The 17297-nt window shown below is 40.9% G+C and overlaps 1 protein-coding gene across 1 annotated transcript; it reads left to right on the forward strand.

Moving 5' to 3' along the window:
* Positions 1 to 1259: 1259 nt before the first annotated feature.
* Positions 1260 to 7633, forward strand: LOC306980103 (elastase-1-like). The gene is made up of 8 exons (XM_079579343.1): positions 1260 to 1366; positions 1602 to 1702; positions 2634 to 2734; positions 2816 to 2941; positions 3669 to 3805; positions 4019 to 4161; positions 4985 to 5134; positions 7538 to 7633. Exons 1-8 carry the CDS (start codon positions 1327 to 1329, stop codon positions 7547 to 7549), a joined length of 810 nt encoding a protein of 269 aa, XP_079435469.1. The 5' UTR covers positions 1260 to 1326; the 3' UTR covers positions 7550 to 7633.
* The last annotated feature ends 9664 nt before the right edge of the window (positions 7634 to 17297 follow it).

Genomic DNA, 17297 nt, shown 5'->3' on the forward strand with positions numbered 1-17297 from the left:
GACTGAAGGCACGGGTGAAGACCAGACAGGTCCTATAGAACTCGTCAAAGCTAAGTTAAGAACTTATCTCAGTATGTAAAAACGGTGGCCTATTCCTTTAAGTACTGGTAATCATTGCTCAAGAAGATAGCAGAAAAAACACGGCCCCAGAGATGCACGTCTATGTGAAGAAACCAGTGAGTCGGTGTTTAAGCTGTTCAAGATGTTAGCATGCTACTGGTTAGCATTTAGCTTCAACAGCTCAGCTCTGAACTCTCCAACAGAAAGCCCTGAACCAGACTCCAAACATCTAGCCTTGGATACCACATGTGACAGAGGTCAGAGCTGAGCTGTTACTGTAGTATTTCCTCAGTGTTCATAGATGTGAGCCGCACATGTGTTTTTTGTGTTGAAGACATTGACAGTTGCTAACCGGTAGCATGCTAACGTCTTGAGCAGCTTTAACACTGGCTCAGACTGAGACTCTGTTGACATGACAAACTGTGAAAATGACAGAGAAGGTTTTTCTGTTTCCTCTTGGATGTGTTTCTTTAGTATGAGGAGTGAAGCAGATCTTGAGTAAATCCTGCTGCAGCTGCTACGTCTGTGCCACATTTGCTATTTAGTTCAATGGTTATATCACATAAAAGTGTGTCTCTGGGGCTGTGTTTTAATTGTTATCCTCTTGAGCAATGATTACCATTACATAAAAATGCCACAGTCAATTAGTTGTCTTTCATTTTCATCCTAAATAGAGATATTGTTACATGTTGTAGCACTGCATACTTGTACTTCGGCATTCAAAATGGAGGCTGTGGCTATGTGTGATATGAACTAGATTAGACTCTAACCTAGTGATAAAGTATTCCACCACAAATCTCATGGTTGAAATCCAGCTCTGACCTGTGTGTACAGTTGAGTCCTTGGGTAAAACACTGCACACACTTTGCCTATAGGCCTACGTATAAGTGATCGGTGGTGGTTGAAGGCTCTGATGGCAGCACTATCTACCCCTGGGCAGCTATGTTGTTGAGAATGAGTGAAAAATCGTGAATAATGTGGTAAAAAAGCTATAAATTAAATTCTTTACCAATTCTGCGCTTTCATGGAAAAATACACATCTTCTGCCACACATGAGAAGAGATAGATTATGTGGCCTGAGTGTACAGTATTTCAAAAGCTTGTGGAAAATTCAAGGCCTAGTTTGACTCAGCGTTTCCCAGAATATGAAGCGGAGATAAGTGTGAGAGAGGAACAGGTGGAGGCAGAAGAAGCAGATGTGACAGGGCTATATAAGAACAGAAGATACAACAGTCTGCACTGAGGAAAGTTCAGCCGACCGCAGACATGCTCAGGTTTGTCCTGTTCGCCACACTCGCAGCCCTTGGTAAGATTTTCCATTTTTTTTCTCACTACTGTGTTAACTTTTACCTCATTTCAGCTGTGACAAATGTAAAGCACTCAAACGACCCGAGTGCTCTATCAAAGTGAGAACAAAGTTTTAGGAACATTGTGCAAAGCATGTTTTTGATAAATCACTCGGTGGCTTGAGGCAGTGAATGGCATTTAGTGTCTAATCAATAGAGGAAAAACTCATTTATTTCTGTTTGTGTGTCTGTCAGTGCTGGCTGAGCTGGAGCCGCAGCCCAGATATCTGGAGGACTCTGTGGAGGAGAGGGTGGTGGGAGGAGAGGTGGCCCAACCCAACTCCTGGCCCTGGCAGGTACGGTAATGCATTTCATATGTAAATGTAATTGGCTATAACGTGATGAGGGATTTAAAGCGCTTCACTGAATTAGGTGTTGAGAGTGTAAAGCTAATCATGACGCACTTTTTTAACACCGCTATGACTTGTTATTGCTAATGATTGCAACGCGGCACCAGTAATTCCTCAACTGCATTTAAATAAGCCCCACATGCTCCAACTATCGCTAACACTACTGTAATTGCACCCCAAAGGATCGGATTTTTGGTTTACATGAAATGAAAATGGGAGCGCGAACCCTTGAGCATGTGTCCTCTGTTCCTAAGAGAATGTTGAGAGACATAATTACTACTAATAGTTATTTAAACACCTAAAAGTTCCCAAAATAATAATTAAAAACGTACTTTCTTAAGTATAAATCCATGGGGGAGGTACCCTATCTATTCGCTGTACAATACAACTACTATTTTAAGTTTTAATAGTTTATCATTTATCTCCCAAGCTTTATATTATATATTTTATGTTTCATGTTGCACAATTGAACCAATGTTTGCTATTGCTAATAAAAACAATTCTGATTCTATAAAACTGGCTCTTGCTCACCATGAGGAGGCTATGGACTATCGAGTGTAGGCAAAAATTGGCTTGATCCTCCCCCATTTCAATGCTTTATCATCTCTTAAAATCCTTCAGTATTTAGTATGATTGGCCTGTCTCCAATTCTTCTTTGGGATGAGTTTTATAAGGAGGCTTCACTACTTTTTAGGGGGCTTCATAATCATAATAAAACAGCCAATTCAATATTTTTTCCACTATCTGCATCTGCACCAAACTGAAAGACAAAGGAAAATGCATTCCAGTGCATTGACTGCAAGGGGAACAGGTCAGATACAGGGCCCAGTGAACCCCAGGAAAACTCCTTAACTAAAGAAGATTTTGGGTTCTTCAGATCTCCCTTCAGTACAGAAGTGGATCCAGCTACTACCACACCTGCGGAGGCACCCTGATCAGGACAGGATGGGTCATGACTGCCGCCCACTGCGTCGACAGGTAACTAGCAATACCTCCATCTCACAAACCCTTCTCTGAGTCTGTGTGACTAAAGAGAACACTGTGTGCTGGTGTGCTCAGTTCTAGGACTTGGCGTGTCGTCCTGGGGGAGCACGACATCTACAACCAGGATGGCTCCGAGCAGTACATGAGCGTGAGCCGCGTCTACATTCACCCCAACTGGAACTCCAACAGTGTCGCCGGAGGGTCAGTGAGCTTTCATTCTGTCAAGGGGAGACACTGCAGGCTAAAAGTTTACTATTTATTCATTCATTTATTTCAGTCAACATGCTAACTTTAATATACACTAAATAGATTTTAGGAGAAATTGTAACTTCAGGGGACATTTTTTTCAAAATGCATTGCCATCTATAGGGACAACGTCAACACTTAAAGTAGCATCTACAGACACTGAGACAGCACATTTTTCAGTCTAGTAATAAACAAAATATAGTTTGTTTTTTGTTTGTCTTTACAGAAGGGTGTGCTGATATCCAATCCCTTGCCTATTTAAAAAAAAAAAAAAGTTTTGAATGATAGTTTATTCAAAGACTTTAAGTCCCATTTATATCATGCTATATCAAATATGTAAACCAAATTTATTTTATTTTATTTTATTGACCTTTATTTAACCAGGATTATCCCACTGAGATTAAGAATCTCTTTTTCAGGGGATGAACACATACATTTAGAAATTTGGGGTTGTCGCTCAAAATATAGACAATGTTGGCAAAAAATTGATAAATAGGTCTTATTTATATGAAATCATTAAATGATAGAAAACTCAATACATTTTCTCATATACATAATACGTAAGTAGTCTACAGCAAAAGTTTAAAGGTGATTCAGTATCTGCAGCGTCTTACCTTCAGACATGGCATAGAGAGAGAAATGTACTGTATTTGTGATTATATCTTTGCATTATGGCCTGAAGTTATGACATCGCCCTGCTGCGTCTGTCCTCTGAGGCCACTCTCAACAACAAGGTGCAGCTGGGAGCTCTGCCCCCCTCTGGACAGGTCCTGCCCCACAACAACCCCTGCTACATCAGCGGATGGGGACGCACCCAGAGTAAGACTTACCAGCTTCAACACTTGAGCAATGTCAGAGGTTTTTAAAGTCAACAGGATTTGGGCACATTTGGCTTCTCAAAGAACTCATAAACAATCTACAATAAAAGCTGTTTTTTTAAAACTGAAACAAGCCACAAATCCTGAATGACTGAGAGCTTACATAAACTTAAATCATATGTAACATGCACGACCATCTCCTGTGTGTCTGTAGCTGGTGGTCAGCTGTCTGCCAAGCTCAAGCAGGCTTACCTCCCCGTGGTGGACCACAACACCTGCACCAGCTACGGCTGGTGGGGCAGCACCGTCAAGAGCAGCATGGTCTGCGCTGGAGGCGGCAGCGAATCTGGATGCCAGGTGGGCTTTGGCTTTGGAAGGGATGCATGTTCAAGAGAAAACACAGTAGAAAACACAGATAACAAACAAGCTCAATGCACATCCCCTGTATCAGCACGGCTGCTGATGATCAGCCTGGTTGTTTACAGGTTGCAAATTAAAGTAAATGACCTATAATTTGCTCTTGCAAAATATTATTGTTATAGCTAATTTATTGTAACCTTAACTTTTATTTACTTGTTAAGATACCAGTCCAATTAGATTCTTCTAGTAGCGATGACAGTATGTTCGTGTAGTCAGACCTGTGTGTTATTTCATATGTCATAGCCCTGCCTTCCTCAGAGGTGCCATTTCATGTCACGCTCTTCAACACCTCTGAGGAAAGCCACAGTGCCAGCTGAAAATATCAGGTATGAAACACACAGGTCTGACTACAAAAACATATTGTCATGGTAAGATAACAATTGAATAAAATAGATTTAAAAATGCATGTCACCGGTGTTCTCCATCAGTTTCCACCCCACATGAAAATGAAACATCAAATCAATCATCTATACATGTACGTATGCTTTCAGTGAAGAACAGCTGTGGCTGCCTGTCCTATGCTTCAGTTAATGCCCCCTTGAGCCAATGGTCTGACCCCATCCTGCCATAGTTGATATTTAGTAGTGCACTTTCACACTCCTCTCTAGCAGTGTGAGCAGAGGCCTTTCACTGCGGGCTGCTGCTTAAACCGCACACAGTGTCAAAGTCGAGCACACTCAAGTTCTGCTAAAGACTCCTGAACATAAAGGGCCCATGAGATGCACGTGGGAAATAAGTTTAAATTCCTTTTACGTTTCAGGGTGACTCCGGCGGCCCTCTGAACTGCAGCGTGGGAGGCCGCTGGGTGGTCCACGGCGTGACCAGCTTCGTGTCTTCCTCTGGCTGCAACGCCTACAGGAAGCCCACCGTCTTCACCAGAGCGTCTGCCTACATCAGCTGGATGAACAACGTACGTAAAGACACATGTTTATACGCAACAATATGTGGCACAGGGGGTAAAGCAAGTGCACATAAACCGGAGCTATAGGGGTGTGTCATGTATCAGGGTGAAATAACAATTAGGCCTGGTTGTAGCTGGTTGTAAACTTTATATAGTCAACAAAAAGTTGGATCATTATGACATTTGAAAGTCCCAATAGTTTGTCAAACAACAACTTTAAAATGAACTACTTTCTTTGCCTGAAAGGTTGCCCAAATGGAAGCATGAAAGCAGAAAGATCTATTTAGCTTGACCTTTTGATAGAAGAAAAGGTCACAGGCATATGGTGTTTGAGCCCATCCCTCTACATTATGTTAAGATGAGGTAATTTCAGACCTCAAATAACCACTAAATAACCATTCAATTATGATGGAAAAGAGAAGCATTAATTCAATGGTATAGAACAACTCTTTTGATTTGATCCCAATGCCATTGATCCAATAACACAAACAAACTACACATTATTAGCTTAGCCAAATGACACCCTGGAAAGTGCTGCGTTCATGTGGTCCTCTGGAACTTGGAAAAACGTTTTCCCCAGTTGGAAAATGCACATGAACGCTCGCTCAACTGGTGCGAACGACTACGGGGGAACTTGGGTCAAAACAAGCCCCCGACTTACACACCTGACTGTGGAAAGCTGCTGTTTTGTTTTTCTGGGGCGACGGTGGCGCAGATGGTAGAGCGGGTTGTCTCGTGATCGGAAGGTCGGGGGTTTGAATCCTGCCTCCTGAAGGTGCACACTGTCGTTGTGTCCTTGGGCAAGACACTTCACCCACCTTGCCTCCAGTGTCTGCACACATTGTATGAATGAGAGTGTGAATGGGTGAGTGGCTCCTTGCTGTAAAGCGCTGTCAGTGCCTAATGTAGGTGGAAAAAGCGCTACATAAGTTGAGACCATTCACCATTTCTTTTATCGTCTAATACAAGCTTTTTGTGAGTGGAGTGTGAGCTGTCGTCATCCTCGGAGTAATACATAAAACATAGTTACGAGTGAAATACCTGACATCAATGCTTGCAAAAAGTAAATTTACGTGATATTTAATAACTCACAAATTACCGTTAAGCTTTTGAGGTGCTAGCAACACATTTAAATGATTATCTGAACTGAGCGCTAATCAGTGATAAAAGAACGGTTTTAATTAATAAAAAAAAAAATCCCCACTTTCCACATAAAAAGCACATGAACACAAACCAACTGGGGCCAATGATGTCACATCTCGGGAAAACGAGCCTCAGGTTCACATGAACGCTGCATAGATACAGACGGCATCTCGTCATAGAAGGGGGCGTAGGGGGAAAATAGAATCTTTAGAGAAACACAATTTTCCACTCTTTTTTGCCATTTTCTGGTGGAATATCAACTTATTTATCACACACAAATAAAGTCCAGTGTAAATCGGGTCCATATGGATATTTTCTCACAGCAGATTGTTCAGTAGAAGTGAAAAAACGGCAGTTGTAGCAAGCGCTAGCTAACCGTTAGCATTAGCCCGATGCTAACATGTAGCATCAAGTTAGCATTCTCCGTTATTCATGTATTTATGGGATGTTGAACCACTTTGCTCCTCCCCATGTCTTTGTATCATTATTTAGTAGAAACTATGTTCATATTTCAGCATTTGATACTGTAGTTTTTGAATAATTAGAGACAATATACATTGTTTCAAAATTGTTTTCCCCCTTAACTGTTTTGAAAAATGACCATATATGGGCGATTCCAGAGATGCCGTCTGTATCTATCAGCTGACAGACAACATACATCTCAAAACCATCCATCCATCCATCCATTTTCTTCCGCTTTATCCGGGGCCGGGTCACGGGGGCAGCAGTCTCAGCAGAGATGCCCAAACTTCCCGATCCACACACACCTCCTCCAGCTGTTCTGGGGGGACCCCGAGGCGACACTAGGCCAGCTCGGAGACATAGTCCCACCACCGTGTCCTGGGTCTTCCACGAGGCCTTGTCCCACGAGGACATGCCTGGAACACCTCCCGCGGGAGGCGACCAGGAGGCATCCGGAACAGATGAACGAGCCACCTCAGCTGGCTCCTTTCGACGTGAAGGAGCAGCGACTCTACTCCGAGCTCCTCCCGGGTAACTGAGCTCCTCACCCGATCTCGGAGGGTGCGCCCAGCCACCCTGCGAAGGAAACTCATTTCGGCCGCTTGTATTCGCGATCTTGTCCTTTCGGTCATGACCCAAATCTCATGACCATAGGTCATCTCAAAACGTTTTTATACATTGTTTGACATTATTAGCATGAAAAAAAAAATCCAATATGGCGGCGGATGGCGTTTATTCACATGACTCTCAAAATGATACTTCTCTACCGGTCATCACAAATACCTTTTTCCTTCTTTCCTTCTCCAGATCATGGGTTGAGAAGAAGAGCGATCGCCATGGAGACGCAACACCAAGACATCTCCACCTCCGTCAAACTCCAACTAAATAAAACCATTTCCAAAGTACATGCTGTTCATTCTTCTTTCATAGAACAAATATTAACAATATTTGTGAATTTAAAGCTAATGTAACATAAAATTAATTGGTAGTAGAAGCTGAATAAGTGGCAAATTGGCATTAAAAAGGAAGGTTGCGACAAAAGTCCAGGATTGACAGAGCACAGGAGCTGTTGTAAACAAAACAAACTAACTCTAAAAAGACAGCTTGCAACTATCTACAGTTCTACAACCCCAAATGCCACAGAAAAGCACATATTTACTAATAAAAATGATGGGGAAATATCTGTCAGCAAGAAAAATAGAGCAACATATGAAAAATCCCATAAACACCAAGTAAAAAAAGACCCAGGACTGTCTATGTTGAGTTATGGCCCTGACTGGAGATAAGCATGTGACTGAAAACATTTGGTTCCCTGTAAATGGAAAACTTCTGTTATCTCAGGGCTATTGCTTAATACTGCACCCACCTTTGACATCTGCAGCACCCACGGGACACCATGAACACTTACTCTCCTCTGCGTCTTTATCGCAGGCCAGCAAATCTTACAGGAGGGTGGATGAATGTGCACACGGCGAGGCCCGGTAACCTTGGCTCTGTACAGCTAATACATTTACCTATAGAGACATAGTATCCGCACAGGGCGCCTTGAATTATTTACGAGTGTGTATTGGGAGAAGGGGGTTTTCAATGAGCACCGATGTGGCAGACGTAATAAGATGAAGCCGTAACTCATTCTCAAGTTTTATTTCCTTCATCTCCCAGCCACTGTAATGCACAGTTTAGCTCATTTTAAAAGTTCCATTTGATTTATTCAGGATTTCTAAATGACCTAGATGACTTAGAACACAATGATAGCTGAGTGCGCAAAGCTCCCAGTCTCCCAGTCAATATCTCGCCATGATAAGAAGCCTCCAAATTGGGCTGTCAGTTAGGAGGGAGTTAGGGAAAGGAGCATCAATGCAAACTATCATAGCCACTTTAGCATAAGGACCTCTGATGCTGACTAACCGGTGATTAGGAGCTATGTGCCATCCCATAAGCCAGTGGTTCTCAACCTTTTGGAGCCGCGACCCCCATTATAACAGTAAAAGGGGTTCGTGACCCCCCCGCCCGGGTCATACCGTGAGAAATCGGAACATTAACCTACATAATTCTTAAAAAACAAAGAAAAAAACAAATGGTTAAAATAAAATTCATCAAATTACAAACATATAATGGCACTCATATAATATAACATATAATGGTAAAATAGCACACATATGCGACAATAAAATATTATAATATACGCTAAAAAAAGTATGTATATTTTATCTACATGATCTGGCGACCCCCCAAATTCGTCTTGTGACCACCCTCGAGTGATTCATGCAAAACCACTGTTGATTGACAGGCGCACATTTAATAAAATATGGAATAAGATTCTGCCCAAGCCAAACTTTATAAAAGTGACAAAATACATGTAATCACATACATACATGTACATAGTAATCACAGCTGAGTCACATGTCAGTGTGTTAAAGAGCCGCCTCAGTAAATGGCTTAAATGAATGCAGTTTGTGCTTTTGTGCATTTGCTTTCATCTAGTAGAAACTTCAGCCACACGGCTAATTTGCATAATGTAGCTTTATGAAACAGCTGTTGAGATAAAATAAGGCTAAAAGGAAATGTGATGGCTCATCTGGATTTTTCTTTTTTTCTCCTTAAAGGGGCTAGATGCAAGTTTGCCATGTTATGCTCACTACTGCCATCTCAGGTCATACCTGTAACTGCACCTTCTATATTAAGCTTGTGCATGACGGCATTTCGAACCCGAATTAAAACCTTTTTGAGTGACAGTTCATGATTTTAGAGCCAGTGAACAGGTCTGGGCTCATTCTACACATTAGGACATTAGTCCCTTTAAATGTCTTTAATTGGACACTATGTTGTTGCATACAGTTGGTGGCAGCATGCGCTTTTTTGCCTGCAGTCTGCCAATAACCTTAAAGGGGGGGTATTATGCAAAATTGACTTTTTCAAGCTTTACATCATGTTATTATGTCATTCCCTAATTAAAAACATGCCTGACGTATTTTTGAGTAATCTGTAAAAACTCTGATGGCAGCCATTTTAGGGATAGGTTTGCCTGAGTCCTCCTAGGAACGCCACCTCCTGGAGACGCCTCCGAGCTTTCGTCACCAGCCGAGTAACCAACCACTGCTCCTCAGCAGAACCCCCTCCCCACTGATGCCACAGACAGCGTGTGGAGGGGGCGTGTCGGAAAGGCTCAGAGGTTCTTGAAGAGACAGAGGCCTATTTCAAGACATTCACTACAGCCATTTTGAAAGAGCAATTTTATACAAGGCAGTTATTCTAATTTACTGCATTTACAGACCAACAGAAGGTTTGGTCATCACTGTAGTGTGATATAGACTGGTGCTATGTGATTGAAAAAAGCATAATACCCCCTCTTTAACGAAGAAGAACAGCAGCTGTTGGTGATGTCACTTCCCCTTCCCCTGGGTAAGGACTGTCGAATTGGGAAAATGCTGCTGAAGCAAAAGTTCACTCACTGCATAGAGATCTAACAGTTGACCCCATGAAAGGTGAAGGATCAGGAGCAAGGGATAGGGCATAGAGGCTATAATTTGATGGTTTTGGATGCAGCCTAAGAAGCTGGGGACACCAAGAGATCACGCCCCCGTCACCTGGGGACGTGGCCATGTTTGATGGACATGACAGGACCGCCAGACTCACCATCATCATATCAACATCAGAATAGCCTACATTACAAATCCGTCATGTAATCATGTAGGCTCACATGTAAGCACAGCATAGTGGCTTATTTCCATTTCCTAGGTTTTAACTTAATTCTTAGACAATTCTCAGTGTTTATGCTGCTTTTACCTGCGCCTCCAGAAACATCCCCTCTCTCCTCCTCCGTTAGTCTCGCTCTCTTCCTCGGATCATCTGTGCTCCTCTGAACTGGCTCATCCTCGTTGTAAATCCAAAGTCTGAGGCAAAGTAACTTTCGATCCTGAGGCGTAGTTGATTCCATGTGAATAAGTCCGTGTGAGAGAAAAAGTCCGTGTTGCACAATGGGCCGTGGTTTGGCTGAATATGTCCTGAAGATACGCAGGCAAAATGTGGCGCACTAACACTTTTACGGTTAAGGTTAAGGTATACTTTATTGTCCCCGTTGGGAAATATTGTCCTCTGCACCCATCCTTTGAGGCAACCTGTAAGGATGTACATGCTCCTCTAACAATCAACGGTGCTGCAGTGGAGAGGGTGACCAGCACTAAGTTCCTGGGTGTGCACATCACAGAGAAGCTCTCCTGGACCATGCGCATCGTGAGAGCGGCAGAGAAGGACATGTTCTCCACCCGTCTCACCCGCAAAGCCGTCAACATCGACAGGGACCCTTCGCACCCATCACACGGTCTCTTCAAGGTGATGCCTTCAGGGAGGAGACTGCGGAATCTACGGGTCAGTTCCAGTCGACGAAGAACAGTTTCATACACAAGGCCATTGGGAAGCTGAACTCCCTTTTCCTCCCTCCCACCCCTCTTCCGCCTCCCCCCTGCTCCACAATCAAGGATGAGAGAAATATAACAAATAAAAAATCTTGAATCTTGAAACGTATGGGGGAGAACATGCAAACTCCACACAGAAAGACCCCATCCAGGTGGGAATCGGACCAGGGACCTTGCTATGAAGCACAAGCCCTAACAGCCAGTGTTAATTTTGACAACATATTTTATTTTAGTTTTAGTCTTAGTCTTTTGACTAAAATGTAATTTAATTTTAATCAAGATTTAGTCAAAAAAAACGTTTCAATTTTAGTCTAGTTTTAGTCGACTAAAATTACATGTCAATTTAGTCGACTAAAATGAAGACTAATTTAGTCAACTTATATTTATAATATTCATTATAATCATATTTAATCGTGGTCCTCGACTTCATGGAGCTGCTTCCACATGAATAAAGCACAGACCTGTTCATTTGGCAGTGAACTTAAATGATATGAGGCTCTTTCAGACTGTCAATAGAAGTTTGGATGATTTTAGTCTCTCCTTTTTATTTTTATTTATTTATTATTTTAGTCGACTAAAATGTCTGGACATTTTAGTGTTAGTTTTAGTCTCATGAGAAAGTTTTAATTTAGTTTTAGTCCTATTTTAGTCGTCAAAAATATCACTTTGACTAAAATTAACACTAAATATTTTAGTCGACGAAATTAACACTGCTAACAGCTGCACAACCGCTGCGTTTTGCCGGTGTAACACTGATTATTGTCCCACCAAAACGCAGGAAAGGGGTTCCACCTTGACATTAATGTTACAACTAGGCAGCAAGAGAGAGGGAGGAAGAGAGAGATTAACGCGACTCGTCGACTCGTCTAAAACCACATCGACTAGTCCTGCAGTCGTCGACTAGTCTGTAACAGTTAAACCCCAGTACACAGTAAAGGGAGGGAAAGGGAGAGTTCACTCCGTAGCATATGAAGCTCATCAGTCATTCAATTCCAAGTGACATTTTTCCTAATGTCCCAGTGTAAAGGTTGTTTGAAAGTCTGTGTCATAATGAGAAATAATTCACTTGCAAGGATTTTTGTTAACAATTCATCATTCTTGATGAATCAAAGTCTTAACCTCCCAAATCTACTTTAGCATGCATATAATTAATATAAAAATGACTTCGGGAAACGTTTCTCTGAGTCACAGGAGTCCACTTTTCTGAGAACCCTCTGCAGTGTTTGAACCATGAGTAATGGATCGATGTGGACAAAACAATAACAGCAATTCTTTTGGCACCGGACGCTGAGAATATTCACAAACCACAGCACCGCGCTGTTTGTGCGTCAACTCAGCGGTGACTCGTGAAAAGCCAGTTGTGTAAGGCTTTTGTTTGTCTTTTCCGGATAAATTCAACATTTATCTGCCTAATGTTTTTTTTTTTAGCACCAAACAAAACACCCAAAAATGAAGTCAAATACTGAGATGTTGTGAACCCTTCACCAACAAAATAGAAAGTTACCACTATTAGCACTTATAATTAAAGTCACATGGTCTTTCCCTCTGTAACATCTCGTCTACTGCTTTTCCCTGTGAACTAACGATACGCAGCTTAAGGCAGATCGAATTAAAAGCTTTGCAATGAAACGCACATATGCAGAGAGTTGAAGTATCAGTCACGTCGCTAGATCAACAGGAAGCCGACTTGAACTTCGCCAGTGTGCAATCTGTTCAAGCATTTTCAATCAAATCACGTTGAGAAGAATAAACGTGATTACCTTTGCCATTGTGAGTGTGGCGTGGGAATTGATTGGCATCCATGTTTCCGTCAGTAGAATAAGCCCCAGGGACATCATGTTGAGACCGTTTACCGTCATCCACATATCCGGCCTCTTTACGTCGACAAACGCTTTATAATCAAAATCACTCGTCGCCATTTTGTGCAAAGGCTCAAACCAAGGCAGGTGAAGGTTCTCAGTCAAAAACATGCGCATTTTCTACAGCAAGAAAAAAACAACTTACATTTCATAACTGATGCGGTTGATCAATAAAATGGAGTTATATTTAGAAAACGTGTTCACTTACGTTCAAAAACTGTCTTGATTTTGCAAAGAAGAAAAATGGTTAACATGTTGACAACATCATATTTATGTTATTTTGTTTTTACACAATAACCAAAGCAAAAAGTGGATCACTTTACCCGCTCTCCCACCACAATTACAATACAATACTTTATTTTTTTTATCTTCTGTTGTTACACGTTGAATTACAGTAAAATTATCATCAATCTCTTAACCCCCACCTTAACCAAACACATGTTCCCCAGTTCGGCTTTACCCAAATTTAAAAGCTTTCAGCCTAGTGTAACGCTTGCCTGGCTTGCCAAACTACATGCTTTTTCATAGATATTTCAAATGATCCATACATTTCCCTTTAGTCTTATTTTATTTTTAACAGCTGTTTCATAAAGCTACAGTAGCAAATGATCCATGTGGCTTAAGTTTCTACTAAATGAAAACAAAAGCATTTAATCTGTTTACTGAGTTTACTCTGGGATGGCACATAGCTCCTAATCACCGGTTAGTTAGCATCAGAGGTCCCTATGCTAAAGTGGCCATGATAGTTTGCATCGAGGCTCCTTTTCCTAACTCCTTCCTAACTGACAGACCAATTCGGAAGCTTCTTGTCATGGCGGACACTGACGCACATCCGGTTTGGCGTAAGCGCTCTTACCAATCTGCTCGAAACGGTCAAATGGTCTTTTGTGGCTTATTTGTTGCGTTTTCATCACTTTTTTTGTCTCTCTTCTGTTTCTCTTGTGTTTTTATGTTTTTTTTTGTCACTTTTTTTGTCCCTCTTCTGTTACTCTTTTGTTCCATTTTTGTCACTTTTTTTTTGCTCTTTTGTTGCATTTTTCATGTTTTTTTGTTGCTCTTTTGTGGCTTATTTGTTGCATCTTCATCTCATTTTTGTCACTTTTTGTTGCATTTTTTATGTTTTTTTTTGGTCACTTTTTTGTTGCTCTTTTGTGGCTTGTTTGTTGCGTTTTCATCACTTTTTTTTGTCCCTCTTCTGTTACTCTTTTGTTCCATTTTTGTCACTCTTTTGTGGCTTATTTGTTGCGTCTTCATCTCATTTTTGTCACTTTTCTGTTACTGTTTTGTAGCATTTTTGGCTTCACTTTTTGATCACATTTTCACCCCTTTTTTGTTGCTCATTTCCCGCATTTTCATCCTCGTTTTCATCTCATTTTTGTTGCTAAATTTCACCCTTTTTTTCAAGAAGCCTGGCTCATTTGTCTGACAGGGACACAGTGACACCTGGTGGCCTCTTTGAGAACTGCAGCATCTCCTACCACGCATGCAAATCCACCTACTAACACGATAACTGTCACGAGTCCCGTCTTAATTGAGAGCCGTTGTTGTTTTTTTTGGCATCCGTTTTGCAGAATAGAAAATAAAGCCTTCACAACTAATTCAATATCGACCTCCTCCTTGCCTCGCTGCCTTTCAATCACGCATTCTTCCTTTTAGAGGCTGCTGAATATTTCATAACTAATTACAGGCGGCGTGAAGCACCGGCTAATGTAATAAAATGGAGAACAAAGCCACGGGTGACTCGTTAATCACGTTTGGGCAAAAGATTGTGACTGGTTCAAATCAATTTTACGGAATAATTACTCCAGAGATTTTTTTTTTTAAAAAATTTTATGCAAATGTATTTATTAGGAAAGAAATATGCAGCAAAAATATATTATCATAAATTTGTGGTCTAATCTGTTCCCTTTTTTATTCCTCCCAAAAGAACAAGGCACTTTAATCTTTCACAGTACATTACTTTAACAGGTGAAAAAAGATACACTTGATATAAACAAAAGCAAGATTTCTTTTTTGTTTTGTTTTAACCTCTTAACCCCCACCTGAACCTGAGCAGATTTTCTCCAGCTTGGCTTTACCCAAATCTAAAAGCTTCTTGGAAAATAGTGTCAAAAATAGTGACGGAAACGTGATGGAAAAAGTGGCAAAAGGGCGACACAAAACGGGCCAGGAAAGCAACAGTGACACAATGGAAAAGCGGTGAAAAATACGACTAAAGGGGGATAAAAAAGCAACAAAAATGCCACAAAAGAACGACGAAAAAGTGACAAATTGCAATTAAAAAGTGAAGAAAAAAAAGTGATGTTATAGCAACGAAAAAAGAGTGATCCAAAAAGTACAAAAAGTGTGATAAAAACGCAGCAAAAGCTTTTAGATTTGGGTAAAACCAAAATGCGCTCAGTTCAGGCGGGGGGTAGGAGGTTAAAGCAAGACCCACAATTATAATGACATAAGATATGATGCATATTCAACATACAATCGAGGTAAAGTAGCTTATAAAAACACGATTCTGTAAAGACGTTCGTCATCGTAGAAACACAGAATAGGTGGTGTTCACGTTCTAGAATGTGATGATGTCATAGTGTCAGGTGGAGGACAGGGGCCGATACAACTCTATGGGAGAAATACAGTTTTTGTAAGAAATCTCCAAAATGAAAATTGTCAAATGATTTTCCCTCATCAGTATTTGATCGTGAGTGGATTCACAAATCTGGCGTAATATTTTTATGTCTGAAAGTCCTTTCTACTGACCAACATTTCGGACGCCTTTCAGAGAAAATAATTGGACATTAGTTCATATGCGCTGACAGAGGAGAAAATGAACTTTGAAACCGTTTTTGTTTCATGTAGATTCTTCCAGTATCCATGAGATATTAGCCAAAAACTCAGACAAAAAATCTGCAATTCTCCAGTTACCACAGTTACAATAGTTGCCGTCATAGAAGTTTCAGTTGCTCTCCACAATTTTAAACTATAGATACAGACGGCATCTCGTCATAGAAGGGGGCGTGGCCTCGCCAAGGGGGAAAATAGAATCTTTTTTTGGCTGTTTTCTACAAACACAAATAAAGTCAAGTGGTCCATATGGATGTTGTTTATTCACAGCAGACTGTTCAGCAGAAGCGAAAAAACAGCAGTCTTAGCTAGCGCTAGCAAGCGTTAGCATTTGCACAATGCTAACATGTAGCATCAAGCTAGCATTCTGCGTTATTTACGTATTTATGGGCTGTTGAATCACTTTGCTCCTCCCATGTCTTTGTATGTTCACTTAGTAGAAAACTATATTCATAATTCAGCATGTGTTAAAGTAGTTTTTGAATAATTAGAGAAAGTTTACATTTTTCTCCAAATTGTTTTCCCCCTTAACTGTTTCCAAACATGACCATATATGGGCTATCTATATCTATAGATACAGACGGCATGTCGTCATAAAAGGGGGCGTGGCTTCGCCGAGAGGGAAAATAGAATTCTTTTATTACATTCATTATGTCTTCTTGAGTAATAAACTTTAGTTTTTTGGTTTCTTTTTGAAAGACACTAGGTAGAAACAAACAAAGCGCTCAGCTTTGTTTGTTTCTACCTAAACTAAAGGGAAAATAGAATCTTTAGAGAAACACAATTTTTCACTCTTTTAAGCCATTTTCTGGTATTTTCTCACAGGAGATTGTTCAGTAGAAGTGACAAAACGTTAGCCGTCGCTCGATACGACTTGTGAAAGTGTAATGCTGTTAATAGGAAAAACTGGCTCCTGCCCCAAACTGAGTCCTGTGACATCATCACATGCTAGAACCTGCAACCCAGCAATTGCATGTATTGTAAAAATGTACAAACTGCCCAGAAAGAACCGTCAAGTTTGACTTTAACATCCAAGTGCAACAGTGTGGGCGCACATCTGGCTCCAGAAGCAAAATCCCCAAACATTTTTCTACCCTGGACTTTCCCAATAATTCAGATGTTTAGAGTTTAATAGTAGGATGGGTAGGTCGTGACCAAAACACAGTAATATCTACTCAAAGAAAATCTGATAAATGGCTATATCACAGCCCGATCTGCACCACCTGATGATGACCATGTTTGTGGATACAACATTAGCTAAAAACAGTATAAAAACAGGAGATTGTTAGCTGCTGAGTCACTACTAGGGCAGGGCGATGTATGGCGTAAAATCTACATCCTGATATAAAAAAGAAATATCATGATAACGATATAATTGACAACGGACAAATTACTTCAAAATCCCAGCCTATTGGGAAGATTAATTCAGTGATACTTAATTCTTTTTTGTTTTGAACT

Source organism: Gobius niger (assembly GCF_951799975.1).
Source record: "Gobius niger genome assembly, chromosome: 20".
Classification (NCBI taxonomy): domain Eukaryota; kingdom Metazoa; phylum Chordata; class Actinopteri; order Gobiiformes; family Gobiidae; genus Gobius; species Gobius niger.

Excerpts from the sequence above, each read along its gene's own strand:
- LOC306980103 (XM_079579343.1), top strand. The coding sequence starts at position 1,327 with ATGCTCAGGTTTGTCCTGTTCGCCACACTCGCAGCCCTTG. Across the intron at positions 1,703-2,633 it reads CCAACTCCTGGCCCTGGCAG|ATCTCCCTTCAGTACAGAAG; the intron begins GTACGGTAATGC and ends TGGGTTCTTCAG. Across the intron at positions 2,735-2,815 it reads GCCGCCCACTGCGTCGACAG|TTCTAGGACTTGGCGTGTCG; the intron begins GTAACTAGCAAT and ends TGGTGTGCTCAG.